This window comes from Ursus maritimus, unplaced genomic scaffold (genome assembly GCF_017311325.1).
Source record: "Ursus maritimus isolate PB19 unplaced genomic scaffold, ASM1731132v1 scaffold_13, whole genome shotgun sequence".
In the NCBI taxonomy this organism is placed as follows: Eukaryota; Metazoa; Chordata; class Mammalia; order Carnivora; family Ursidae; genus Ursus; species Ursus maritimus.
The window spans coordinates 35,832,046-35,846,555 of NW_024423675.1; the positions used below are offsets into that span (position 1 = coordinate 35,832,046).

At 35.9% G+C, this 14,510-nt stretch overlaps 1 protein-coding gene across 1 annotated transcript in view; it reads right to left on the minus strand.

The window, feature by feature from the left end:
• The window catches only part of THEMIS (thymocyte selection associated), a 178,865-nt gene extending 168,908 nt beyond the window's left edge, over positions 1 to 9,957 (minus strand). Inside the window, exon 1 of the mRNA XM_008691120.2 lies at positions 9,676 to 9,957. Coding sequence (XP_008689342.1) covers positions 9,676 to 9,766 — 91 coding nt within the window. The 5' untranslated portion in view covers positions 9,767 to 9,957. The remainder of the gene's footprint in view (positions 1 to 9,675) is intronic.
• Between the last annotated feature and the right edge of the window lie 4,553 nt (positions 9,958 to 14,510).

Consider the following 14,510-nt stretch of genomic DNA (forward strand, 5'->3'; position numbering starts at 1 on the left):
GAGAATTGAAGACTGCAGAGCCTATCAAGAAGAAAATGGCAGAGTGACACATCTATTCCTAGTACAAACTTGTCATCAGCTGCATACAATTGCTGTCTAAAGAAACTGCCAAAATCAGATTTATGAAGATTATTTCACATATAGATTGACAGCCACCAACATTAATGAAAATCTGTTCTAAGTATATATCATATATAGTGCATATTGTTAATTTTATCTTTACTTTATTCTCTTACAATTTTTATTACTGTGTATGTTTTAGAATGATCACAAATATCAATAAAGAAATACATATAATAAGGGTACATGCTCAGTTTTTTTAACTGATGAAGTTTGTGATCAAATAAAGTCCTGATCAATTAAGTCGCAGGTGGGGGCATTCCAGTCATGAGCTCACTCTGTGGCCAAAACTGGCTTTTCAATTGTCTACTTGAAATTTCTACTTGGATAAATAACAGATATTTATATGTCACATGACCAATACAGAACTTTTGCATTCTCCACTGAAGCTCTCTTGCCCTGGTCTCCACAAGCACTCTGTCGAATGCACAAACATCTATCTTCTCTTGTGACTTTCCTTTCTGCTTTCTTCCATATGTTCGAGGTGACAGGAATATTTTTCTCTTCCTCAGACTAAGCTTTTTGGTCTCCAGATGTTTACACTAGCTTTTCTTTTCTTTTCTTTTCTTTTCTTTTCTTTTCTTTTCTTTTCTTTTTTTTAAGATTTTATTTATTCATTTGACAGAGATAGAGACAGCCAGTGAGAGAGGGAACACAAGCAGGGGGAGTGGGAGAGGAAGAAGCAGGCTCATAGCAGAGGAGCCTGATGCGGGTCTCGATCCCACAATGCTGGGATCACGCCCTGAGCCGAAGGCAGACGCTTAACCGCTGTGCCACCCAGGCGCCCCTACACTAGCTTTTCACTCTGTCTGGAACACTCAACTCCTAGATCTTTTTTTGGCTAATTGCTTCTTAACACTCAGGCCTCTGCTCCTAAATCAGTTCTTTAGAGTGGCTTTTCCTGATCACCTTATGTTACAGGCCCCCTACCAGCTTCCCCACCCAGCAGTAGATTATGTACAGCTAGAGCCTTCAAGGCCTACAAAATCTATGTCTCCCCACGTCCTAAGCCTCATCTCACATCATCCTCAGCTGTTCTGCTTCTTTCTCACTGGCTTGCTCCGAGTTGCCCAATTAGATGAAGAAAGCCGTTATGTGGTTTCCACTTGCTCTGTCCTTTGCAGGAATGTTCTTCCAGATATGTGCAAGGGCTTATTTCTTCAGTTTATTCTGGCCCCCGCTCAAATTTCATTTCATCAGAGATACCTGCCTTAATCATCCTATCAAAAATTCATCCCTCTGTCTGCCTCAGTTTACTTTCTATCTACTTAGTTTTTCACAGCACTCGTAAATATTTTAAATCAATCATTTGTTTGTCATTTGTCCCATTCGCTGGAATATAGGCTCCAATAGGATAGGGGCTTTGTGTTTTTCCCCCACTGTAATTCTAGCATGTTGAACAATGCCTGATCAATATCATTATAACTTATGTATGCTATTTCATGCTGAGTCTCACTTGATGTTTCTCTGTAAAACATGCTGTTATGATCATTGTAGTAGAATCATTATTCTTGCTTTTTGTAATTATATTTTAAGTTAATTTCCAGAAGTCAGATGTTTGTACGTGTTATATGTTGACACATATTGCTCAATTGATTCCTAGAAAGTCTATAATGGTTTACATGCCCACTGATCATGCCTTCTCTCATTTCTGTATATTCATGCCTACAAGTTTTGTGAATCGTTTTAATATCTGTGATCTAAGAGGTGATTGAGAATGATTTATTACTTATTTGCACTTTATGGTTAATAAATTTGAAACATTTTTATATGATTTCTGGCATGTGAATTGCCTTTTACATATTTTTCCATTTTAAAATTTTTATTCATTTTTGTTTATTGTTATTTAATGATTTTTATACATATTTATGTATTTTTTTAATAAGGAAGTTTCCTATTTCACAAGTCAAACTTTTCATTTTTTAAATCCTTAGTTTAATACATTCTTCTATGGTTTCTCTGAGTGTTTTTACTGTTAATGTTTTAACTTCTAATGTTTTTTCCCAATATTTAATTTATGTGGTACGTGTAAGAGCAGTGGAATTCAAATTAATTTTACTTTACTTTTTAGAAATTGTTGACCAGTTTTCCTCATTATATACCAACATTATGGTAATTATAATAATAGTTAAGATTTCCTGTAAGATTTCTATGGGCCAGTCATTTGCTAAATATTTTACATACAATAGCCCAATTAATCTCCATATCAATCTTCAGGGTTATGATGAAGCTTATTTTTCTTGAGAGAGGGACAAAGCAAATGTCGAACGTTGTTAAGTTGACTATGAAATCATCTCTCATTTGTAACAACCAGGAGACAGAGTCTTGAGTTTTTAACCCAGTTTTATGCTTCAAATCAATAGGCAATTTAATATAAGCAACATGTTATTAGAGTATCATCCTGCCTATTATTACTGTGGTTAAGTCGGGAGCATTCAAACCAGTACCACAGAACTTCATGTCAGCCTTTCTCAAGTTCCCTCAAACTTCCCTTCCCCCAAAATCTCCTGTCATAGAGTCATAACCATAGGATGGGCAAAACATGGTTCCACTTTCTATGCTATTAGAAGAAGCAAAAAGAAGATAAAGAATATGTTTCCTTGCACTAAAAAGAAGAGACACCAAAATATTGAAAGTATATGCTTAGAAAAAGATATTCCAAAAGAAAACTGGAGAAGTAATATTATTACCTAACAAAACAAAATAGAACTTAATAAAAAAATCATATAGGAAAAAGAATGATAAAAATAGAGTAAGAAGATATAAACCCTCATTAACATAAGCACATGCAACAACTCAACTTTAAAAATAAAAGACAGAAATGAGGAACGAACTAGATAAATGAACAACAAAAGGATTTATTTTATATAATCCTTTCAGAAAATGATAGATAAAGCAGGTGAAAAATATGCAGTGAGAGCAAGATCCAAACAAAACAATTAAAAACTCAAACCTACTTGGTATATATGGAGAAATGCTATACCAAACAACAAAACATATGCTTTCTTTGAGCACTACTTCCAAAGTAGGATGTGATTCATACCATAAAGTAATGGAAGCCTTAATCAACTTCAAAGAAACAATATAATACAGGCTATTGTTTTCTAACAACATACAACAAAATTATTAATTAAAAGCAAAAGAAAAGCTAAGAATAGCTAAATAGCCAAAGAAATCCCATATTATGAGTAAATGAATAGAACAGTCATTGGAATAAACCGTGAACTACATAATAGAGAAAATACTTCCTGACAAAATTCACAAGAAATATTTAAAGAAGTACTTAGAGGAAAAATTACAGTTTTAAACTATAATCAAGAGAATCATGAAATGTCTTTAAAATTCAACCTAGGAGATTAGAGAATAAGCAAGGGAGCAAAAAGAAACGAAAGAAAATTATGAAAATCATGTCAGAAATCAATGAAAGAAGCAAAAGAAGAGGGCATATTAACAAAACCAAATTCTGCTTTTCCTCCAAAAATTCTGTCATCGGTCAATAGTTCTTATAGGAGAATTCTACCAAATTTTAAGGAAAAATTCAAAAGCTTTTTTTTTTTAAATTACCCAGAAAATAGAAAACAACAAAAATCTCTATAGCTAATTTTAGGAAGCTAGTGTTGCCTTGAACTGAAAACAGATGAATTTATTGGCTCATTTCAAATATAATTAAATGCAAAAATCTTAACTATCAAACTTCTACAATTGTATTTAAAAATGTATATATAATATGAAAGGATTCTTCAACTCAAAAAAAAATTTTTTTTGAAGATTTTATTTATTTATTTGTTAGAGAGAGAGAGAGAAAGAGCATGAGTGCAGGGAGGGGCAGAAGGAGAAGCAGGCTCCCGGATGAGATAGAAGCCTGATGGGGAACTCAATTTCAGGACACCGGGATCATGACCTGAGCCAAAGGCAGATGCTTAACCAACTGAGCCACCCAGGCATCCCAAAAATTCTTTTTTTTTTAAAGATTTATTTTATTTATTTATTTTTAGATTATATGTATTTATTTGACAGAGAGAGAGCACATGCATAAGCAGGCAGAGTGGCAGGTGGAGGGAGAGGGAGAAGCAGGCTCCCCACTGAGCAGAGCCCACTGTGGGGCAGAGCTCAATCCCAGGACCCTGAAATCATGACCTGAGCCAAAAGCAGATGCTTAACCCGCTGAGCCACCCAGGGGCTTCAGATTTATCTTACTTTTTAGAGAGAGAGATAGCGTATGCTCCTGAATGGGCGTACAAGTGGGAGGGGGGCAGAGAGAGAGAGAATCTTCAAGCAGACTCCCTGCTGAGCATGCAGCCCCATGCAGGGCTTGATCCCAGGACCCTGAGCTCATGACTTGAGTAGAAACCAAGAGTCGGACACTTAACTGACTGAGCTGCCCAAGCATCTCTCAACTCAAAAATTCTTTAAAGGTAATGTACATTAACAGACTAAAGAAACTAAAGTACATTATTATCTTAATCAATGAAGAAAAAATACTCATTGGGTTCAATATCTATTTTTTGTGTAAATACCTAGAAAGCAAGGAATAGATGAAAACTTCCTTAACTTAGTGAAGATTAAATACCAATTTTAGAACATTACGCTTGAAGAAAGAATTTTTGATGTATTTCCTTTATGATTAGTAATTAGACAAGGATTTCCATTATTGCTTATATAGTACTGGAGGCTCTGGCCTACACTATAAAGGTAAGGGGGGGAAAAGGTTGTAAAACATAGTAGGAAAGAGATGCAACTCTTGATACTATCTAATGATACCAATATCTATTAGTTTTAGGAAAACCAATGAAATAAAAAAGATAAACTATTAGAATTAATCAGAGAGTTCATCAGTACTACTGATATTTACTTGATTCCTCTATGTCAGTGATAGTCAATGAGAAAACAAGAAATATGATTATCAGTCAATATAGCAATACAAATACATGTTTATATGTGTGCATTCTAGGAACTAGTCTAGGAGACATTTTATTGAACACTAATACCTTATCTAGATGGGTTTTGTTTTTGTTTTAATAAGAGAGAAACTATGCTCATAGATAGGAAGAACTTACTATTTAAAAATCTGAAGTCATAATTAGAAGATCTCTATATTAGAAATCCCAGCTCAGAACTGCTTCATTTGGAAGTCTACTAAATATTTAAATGGGAAGTAACACTAAATTTGCATATTTTTAGAAGACTAGAAAAAGACTCTATCCAAGAAGTTCTATTAAGTTCAGCATAACTCAGCACAAAAACATGGCTAGGACATTATAAGAAATAAAAATTATAAGCTAATTTCATTCTCTAAAAGAGATACAAAAATCCTAAAAGAAAAAAAAATAAAGCAAATTTAGTGTTATAGGACCAAATTGGTTTTATTCCACAGGGAAAAGGCTTATTCAACATTTTAAAAATCAATCAGTACAAAAAACACATAGTCATCGCAAAAGTCAAAGAAAGAATATGTGATAAATTAAGCATACATTCATGATTTTAAAAAATTATCAGAAAATTAGAAACATATTTAACTTAAAACAAACATACTTCAAGATGAATTACTGAAATCTCTCTGTGGTTGTGAATGTGATAGGGAGGTTTTTTTTATCACTACTCCTATTCAGTATTATAGTTGAAGCACTAGTCAGTTCTTTGAAGAAAAAAATACAATAATTGGAAGGAAGAAATGAGATCCACCAATATTCATATAATACATAAATGTGTATATAAATCCAAAATAATCTAAAGATATTATTTTTAGAATTCAACAAACATAACAGAGAAAATGAAGGTTTCAAAAGATATTATTTATAACAGAATGAAAAAAATCAAATTAAGAATAAAAGGAAGCACAAGAACTCCACACACAAAAAAAAGCTATAAAATGAAAAGAGATCTATTAACTAGATAGCTACACCAGGTTTATGGGTCAGAAGACTTAATTTAAAATGATGCCAATTCTCTCTAAACCAAGGCATTGCTAGAAAAATGCCAAGAAGACTTTTGTGAAAGTTGATAAGTTAATTCTAAAATGTATATGAAAATTCAAACTGCCCAATTTCAAGGAGAATAATAAATTGGAAGAACTTATTCTACAGTATAACTCTCAAATTTGGCTACATATTATAATCATCAGGGAGATTTTTCAAAACCTGATGGTGATACCTTATCTCACACATAATTAAATACTTATCTTTGAGGAGAGACCCAGCATCGGTATTTTTTATATTTCCAGGTGTTTCATGTTCATACAAGTTTGAAAACCACAGCTTTTGCAGCATATTATCATATATAATATAATATAAATTATGTATTGTTCCAAACCTGCATTAATTAAGACAGGGTGAAATTAATGTGAGCATTGCAATTAGTTGAATGGGACAAAATAGAAGGTATAGAAAGAGACCATGTATGGACACTGTTTATAACTCATGTAGCAGTAAGGCAGTAGGAAAAAGGCAGTTTTTCAATCAAAGTCACTGCATCAATTGGCTCTATAAAAGAAAAAAATAAACACTGATCTCAACCTCAAATCATATACAAAAAAATCAATTCTAGTAGATTGCAGATCTAAAGGAGGGAGTAAACAAATGGAATAGATGCTAAGAGAATATCTTCATGAACTTAAGGTAAAGAAAATCTTTGACAACACACAAAAGGAAAATAATTATAAACTGACTATACTAACACTAAAATTTAAAACTTCTATTCATCAAAAGCTGCCATTTAAAAAATGAAATGTCAATCTATAGACTAAGATAGGACATTTGCAACACAAGTAGCTGACAAAAGATCAGCACCCTCTATATAATACATATATATATATAAGTGTGTGTGTGTATATATATAAAACATATAAATAATATATATAACATATATGTGTATATAACATATATATTTTGTGTGTATATATATATACATATATATAATATCAGTAATAAGAACTTATAAAATCCAATAAAGAAATGAACAAGAGACATGAACAATGTCTTCATAAAATAGCATTTCTGGGGGCACCTGGCTCAGTCAGTGGAGCATGCAACTCTTCATCTCGGATTTGTGAGTTTGAGCCCCACGCTGGATGTGGAGATTACACAAAAATAAAATCCTTAAAAAAATAAAATAGCATTTCCAAAAGGCCAATAAACATATGAAAAGGTGCCCAATCTCATTAGTTACCAGGGAGATGCATACTCAAACCATGGGCTACCATTATACTCTTACCAGAATAACTGCAATTATGAAGACTGATAACATCAAGTACTGCCAAAGATGTGGATTAATTGGGACTCCCACACATACAGTGCTGGTGGGAATGCAAATTAGTGTAACTTCTCTGAAAACTTGTTTTACATGATCTATCAAGGCTGAACATATACAGACCATATGACATGGCAATTCCACTTATTTATATACCCAACTAAATGCATAGACATGTGAACACACTTGTACAAGAATGTTCATGACAACATTACTGGTAACAGCGCCAAACTGGAAATAATCCAAATGCCCATTAACAATAGAATGGATAAGTAAATTGTGGTATAGTTAACCAAGAGAATATTATACACACTGAAATGAATAAGCTACATAGAACATCATGGATTGATTTTACAAAGATAATGTTGAACATATATGGCAACCAAGAAAGAATACATACTATAATTTTTCACTTACATAAAGTTCAAAAATGGCCAAAAGTCAGGATAATGGTTACTTTTGGGGAAGATGGTGGATAATGATTGAGAAAGGGCACAAACTGCCCTTTTAGAATATTTGTAATTTTCTATTTCTTAACTTGAGTGTTGGTTATATAAATGTGTTTACTTTGTGAAAACTCATCAAACTGTACATTCTTTTCTCTTAAAGTATAACACAGTAGTAAAGTATTAAAGAATGAAGATGGCCAGAACACATGGAGAGACAAGCTATCTTCTTTTGTAAGACCCAACACAAAAACGTCAATTGTTCTCAAGTTAATCTATAAACTCAATACAATATGATGCAAATTCTAGTAGGATTTCTTAAGTAACTAATTAATTTCTTCAAAAACACAATTAAAAGGTCTATGAATAGCTAAGTCAATTTAGAAAAAAAAGAGTAAAAACAAGGGACTGGTCTATACATGAAATATACTTTAACACTTAGCCTGGAACCATTGTTATACATATAGGGTGATAAGGGCACAAGTGAAAAAATAGACTGGTGGAACAGAAGAAATATTTCAGAGACAGATTAATCCAGATGTGAGCACATAATATCATTTAAAGTAGCAACACAAATCAACTGGGAAAGGATGACTAGCTTAGTAAATGGTACTGGGAAATTAGGTTTATTATATGGAAAAATCTAAAATTGGATCCCTCTACACTGCATCACAAAGTGTCTTCCAAGTGGATTAAGAACTAAATGAGAAATATAAAACTGTAAAGTTGATATACAATAATAAAGAAAAATATCTTTGTAACTTCTTATGCAAAGCTTCAAAAGCACAAACCATGAGACCAAAAAAAGATTTGGGGCTGGCTTAGGAGCAAAGAAACATTTCATTACATTGTATACATGGAAAAATATGGTCTGGTTCCATACAATCAATTTACAAGTGAATTAAACAAAACCTTATGTTAAGCTGATGATGACAGCAGGTGAGTATGTGTATGTGTGTATGAACTAGATCTGACATTTGTCAATTTTTATTTCATACTAAATAACTAAAACATTATTTTGTCTATAAATGGGAAAGATTTGCCTACCAACAGTTACTTAATTTTCCAGTAGTTCTTCTAGATCTAATTCTACAACTCTTGCGACCAGAAATATATATTTTCCTAGAAAATAACTCTTTGTCTTGTATGTATTCAAACTCACTCCTTAAAGATTCTACGGTATATTTTGTAGGCTTTAACATTCTTTTACTGAATTAACATAGTAAGTCACCTCAAAACACACTAACTTATTATTCAAGAATCTTAGTTGAACTCTGGCTTTTCAACATAGCTTCTTAAAGATCATCTTGTGATTAGTAGATATTAATTTCTATACCTTCAAATAAGAATGTCATTATTTAAGGAATTAGAGGAGTTAGGATACTACAGAAAAAGTGAGAGAAACGTTGGCATAAGCAACATTGCGAAGTGGTTAAGAGTTTGGTTAGTTTTTCTTTCAAAACACTGTGCTTTTAATAGTTGTTTTTGTTTAAAAAAAACCAAAACACTAAATTTTATTTTTTATATTCTAGAAACATAACTTTTTCACTCCTGGAGCATAACCCATTTCAAAGAAGAGACAGAAATAATTCACCATTCATGTTGGACGGTTCGAAGGCCTACAAAAATGCTCAAAAAGCTTCATTCAATTCCTTTTCCCTACCTAGCCCAGAGTCCTATCTAGTTTCTTCTCTCTAGCACTCTTGGATTATAACCATTTGTCAGTTAACTACTTTCTCTCTTTTGTAATTACCCTTCTTTCAATGGAACTCCTATATTTTCTATTAAAATTTCCCCTCCAAATCCCAAGAGTGCATACCTTATAAGCACTTTCTAGCCAGCCAAGAGATAGGAAGGTGCTTACCTTCAAAATAGATGCCTGACTGGACTTCTAGGACCCTGGGAAGGGTCCTGAGGTCAAGGGAGTGAACGAATTCTTCCAGTGACAATGCCATTGCTCTGGCTTGGGTCTTGTGCAGTCCAGGCAATTTACAGAAGCTCCCGCCTTCTGGCTGTCACTTGTTTGCAGTTGTTGTCCCTGCTGATCATTCCTCCTTCAGGCAGGCGAGGATGTCACATTAGCGTCCCACTAGGGTGGAGTAGCTCTATGTGGGGAGGACTGTGAAGAGGGAAGGAGGAGGCAGGGGACAAAAGGTGTGACAGCTCTTTTTGTTCTCATTGCGGCTTCATTTCCTTCTGACACTGAAGCAGAACAGGATGGGGGGGGGGGCAGTTAGCATGTCACAGACAATGCCAAAAAAAACCCCGAGAGTTGGTAAGTAGCTCACTGTCTGTTGCCAGTCCAGGTGTGCATCTACGACACTGGCAAGACTGTTTGGAGTTAGGGTTGCTTGTGGCTTTTTGAACCAGAAAAGAGCAGGAACACAGGACTAGAGTCTAAAATTAAAAATGGCACCATGTTAATTCTTTATGTCTTTAGCTCATTTCTAAAGTTTGGCTTTGTGCCTTATTTGCATACTCTCAGTGCTTTCATATTAAATTTGGTTACAAAAGTGCTCTGTGTCAGCGCTTTTGAGAAATCTGATACTCTGAAGAGAGAGGATCGAAACCACTTTTTATTCTTCCACATTAAAAATTTTGCTGAATCTCAAAGGAAGGGGGGGAGGGACACAATATGCAAAATGATACAGTAAATTAATCCGGTAAGTTAACATAAATTTTCTAATCACCACAGTGTAGTGAAAGTATCTAAATCTGTTGTAAGGAAACTGGGTTTCCTGGGTTTAACTTTGCTTTTGATGTATAGGTGACTTCAGCCTTATCTGCTCTGTTCCTCATTTGGCTCAATTATTAAATGAAAAAAAAGTAGAAGGAGTCAAATGAATCAAACAATTTCTTCCCAGGCTAAAATTCTGCATTTCTGATTCTGTGGCCCAAATTTTAGGGAGAGGAAAATGCCCAAAGTCAAAGGAAACAAGAGAAGCCTCGTTGAAACAGATCTCTTAAAAATTTCCTCCCTCTCTATTCTTTGTATTTAGCTGAAACAGTGTCTTATATCTAGTGTATACAACTCAAGTTGATAGATTTTTTTAAAGATTTTATTTATTTATTTGTCAGAAAGACAGAGAGGGAGAGCACAAGCAGGGGGAGCAGTAAGCAGAGGGAGAGGGAGAAGCAGGCTCCTGGGATGAGGGACTCCTTCCCAGGACCCTGGGATCACGACCTGAGCTGAAGGCAGAGCCACTCAGGCACCCCTCAAGTTGATATTTTCTAAGACTCTTTAAGGATAAAGGAAGACTAGTTGGTATAGATACAGGTGAGAGATGCTAAGAAGCTGCACATTCTCCTTATAAATTGGACTCCTAGCTCTCTGTTAGGAAACTGTTATAGCTTCAGATTGCAGAGAATAAAGCCAGACAGAGGGGGTCAGGGCTCACCCCAGTTCCACCATATCCTCCACATAAATGACCAAGCAATAAAAACACAGACTTATTTTGATATAGAGCTTACTAAACTCTTTCAGCTCTTATAATCATATTTGACATTTGCAATAATCTGCTTGGCTTCATTTCTTTCTTTACAAAACTAGAATTTATGGGGTACTGTTAATAGCTTTTCACTAGTAGCTTCTACTTCCTCACTTGCAACTATTTGGTCCTAAAAATCTCCCAAACTTGATCAGTCTGCTTCCTGCACTCCCAAGCTCAGTCTCTTCTATTGGCTGCAAAATTGTTTACAGCCTAACAGCATATCTCACATCACAGAACATATAAAGAAGGCTGCTGTGGACTGCTCCTTAAAAATCATACATCTTTTAGAACCGGTGACACAGCCAATTTCATTTCATACCTACCCCAAGCTAGACTTCACTTGCCTTTTTTGTTTTTTATTTGTGTTTTTTAATTTTCCCAAATCAATTTTTTATCCTACTAGCCAATAAAGCCTTTTTGAAACATCACCAGTATCTTACAGTTATAGCTTCTATTCTTTCACAGATGACTGGTTTCTGTTACAATCTGATTCTCTTATATTACCAATCTTAGGTAATGACACTACCCCTCTACCAGCTTCCCAAGCCAGAAGGCTACATCATGGGAGAGGCCATTTCTGGCCTCCAACTCCCTCAAACCCTATTCTCACTATCACTCATTCTGTTCTTGCTCTGTATCCCCACTGTTATACTTCAGCCTAGATTGAAATCACTTCTGACACTGTAGGCAAGGAATTCTTGACATGAACAGCCAAGACAAACTGACAAAAGTATTGAGAAGGTACTTGAATCACCAGGTAGTAAAGCAAACTAGGACTAAAGTTGAACAACTGAAACAGTAAATTACAAGTGCAATAATAACCAGATTAATGAGAGCTCAGAAACAAACCAGAGTACAAACAATGATTTCCTACCTGAAAAAGGTGGAATTCCAAAGCAGTAGAGAAAAATGTTTTATTCAGCAAATATTGTTACGTAATTTTTAAAATAAAAGTTAGTTCCCTAAAATTCTATGCACCAAAATTAAATTTAGATAAATTTAAAAATTAAATTTAAATAAAAATAAAACAAAGGAAAAAATAGAAAAATGTGTGGAGAAAGTAAGGGAAGAATTTTTTTTAAGCATTAATGGAAGGAAAAGACTAATAGATTTGGATGACAAACATAGGAAATATGTCTATAGATCAAAAAGATTTTTACAAAACAGAAAACAAACAAGTACATACTTCAAATTAAGAATAGATGTCCTGGATGTATAAAGAGCACTTATTAATCGATATGCAAACAAAAAAATATTCACGGACTTCTGCTTCTGGCTATGAGCTTGTATCTAACCAACTCTCCAACAAACGGCAACTAGAAAAGTGAATGGTTTTTTGACACTCTTGTTTTAAGGAACAGGAGAGCTATCGGAGCAGTCGGGACTTGAGAGGTCAAGACCAGAAAGGCAGGGAAACACAATGAGGGGAACCCAACCTTCCACACCTCTTTTCCCCTCAAAGCATTTGTGAATTAGTAATTGGCATCAAAAGAGGAGCTGAGAAGCAGAGTATAAATGGTGGTTAAGGGGGACAGAAGGCGAGGTGAATTTTTAGCAGTTTCGCATAGCTAGGGAGGTAAAAATTGGAATTTGGGGCTAGCAAGGCATCCAGGGAAACAGAGAAATGAGTTGTTCAGCACCATTTTTCCCCTTCAGGGTTTTGCCTATTCAAAACCAGTACAGGGTTGATTGTATGACACCGGTTAGAAAGTGATCAGTAAAAAAGCTGACAAAACCAAGTAGCACTTTCTGGCGGTCTCGTTGGTGGGAAGACACGGCCTGGCAAGGGGGAGGAAGGAGCTCCGGTAAATACGCTGTTTTCAGCTGGGGCCCCTGAAGGCTACTCTCTAAAAGAAAGCGTTGACTATAAATAGATAGGCCTTAATAATATTGAAGCCCAGATCAAAGTTAGCTCAACCCCTGATTGGATTAAAGTGATCTGCCGCATTTGAGCTGGAGGCAAAAGCAAAAGTCAACCCTGCCACTGGGGAAAGCAACCAAAACTTCCATAATATTTTAAACATAATGTCTAGGATTTAATAATTTAAAAAGCTCAGTATGGAGTTATGACGCATGCAATTTAAAATAATTTTGATTAACATGTTGGAAACTAGAAGATAAGAAGGAGAATTTCAGTAGAGAACTGCCATCTATTAAAAGTATCAAATGAAATTCTAGACTTGAAAAACAACAGTAACTGCAATTAAGAATTCAATAGCTGGATTTAACTGCAGACTGGACATATAGTAAGAGAAGAAACACAGGAAAGAAGGCAATATTCTCTATTAACAGATAAAAAGAATTGGACACAGGAAAGAAGGCAATATTCTCTATTAACAGATAAAAAGAATTCAACATTAAGAATAGAAGAGACATTTTAGCCAAAGTGAAAAGGTCTTGTGCGTACGTTGCATCCTAAAATGAAAGGAGAGAGGGCATAGACAGAGAAGCAATATTTCAAGGGATAATGACTAAAGATTCTCCAACGCTGTTCCGGGTGTACCCCTGCGGTGGGGCTTCCATCTCTTACTACAGCGGGGAACAAATCCTCGGACACCCCTTCTTCCAGCCTCAGACCATCCTCTAACCTCTTTTCCAGTCTCAACCTTCAGAGCCATCGTCGCAGCCATCCCCTGCCTCCGGGACCAGTCGACGCCAATTTTTGCGCTTAGCTCCTTATTGCCATCAACCATGAGCCCCAGGTTCATGGGAATTATTCCAGCGACAACATGCATCTGCGGGGCTCCTACACCTACCTCGCTCTGGGCCTCTTTTTGCAACGTGGCGATGTGGCTCTGGAAGACGCCCGCCGCTTCCTCCGGAGCTGACTGTGGAGAAGCAGGAGGCCTCCCAGCTCTCCCGAAAATGCAAAACCAGCTCGGACCGTGCCTCTTCCCCGTGAGCGTGCAGACGCCGCCCCAAGACGAGCAGATGCCCGGTAGCTGACACAGTCCTGGCCAAGAATCTGCCCCAAGCGCTTTGGATCTGCGCACCGTGGCTTCTGCGGAGGCAGCCAGACCCACCACCGACTTTCCAAAGAGCCACTTCCGGGATGAGGGGCGAAAAGCATCAGGAAGATAGCGGCTACCACGCTCTCCTCCGCAGGCTGGCCCGGCCAGTCTCTCTCCAAAGGCTCACGGGCAAGCAGGAATTAGGAGCCTCCAGAGCCCAGCGGGGACTTGAGGGACGCCTCTGGCATTCCCCTGGT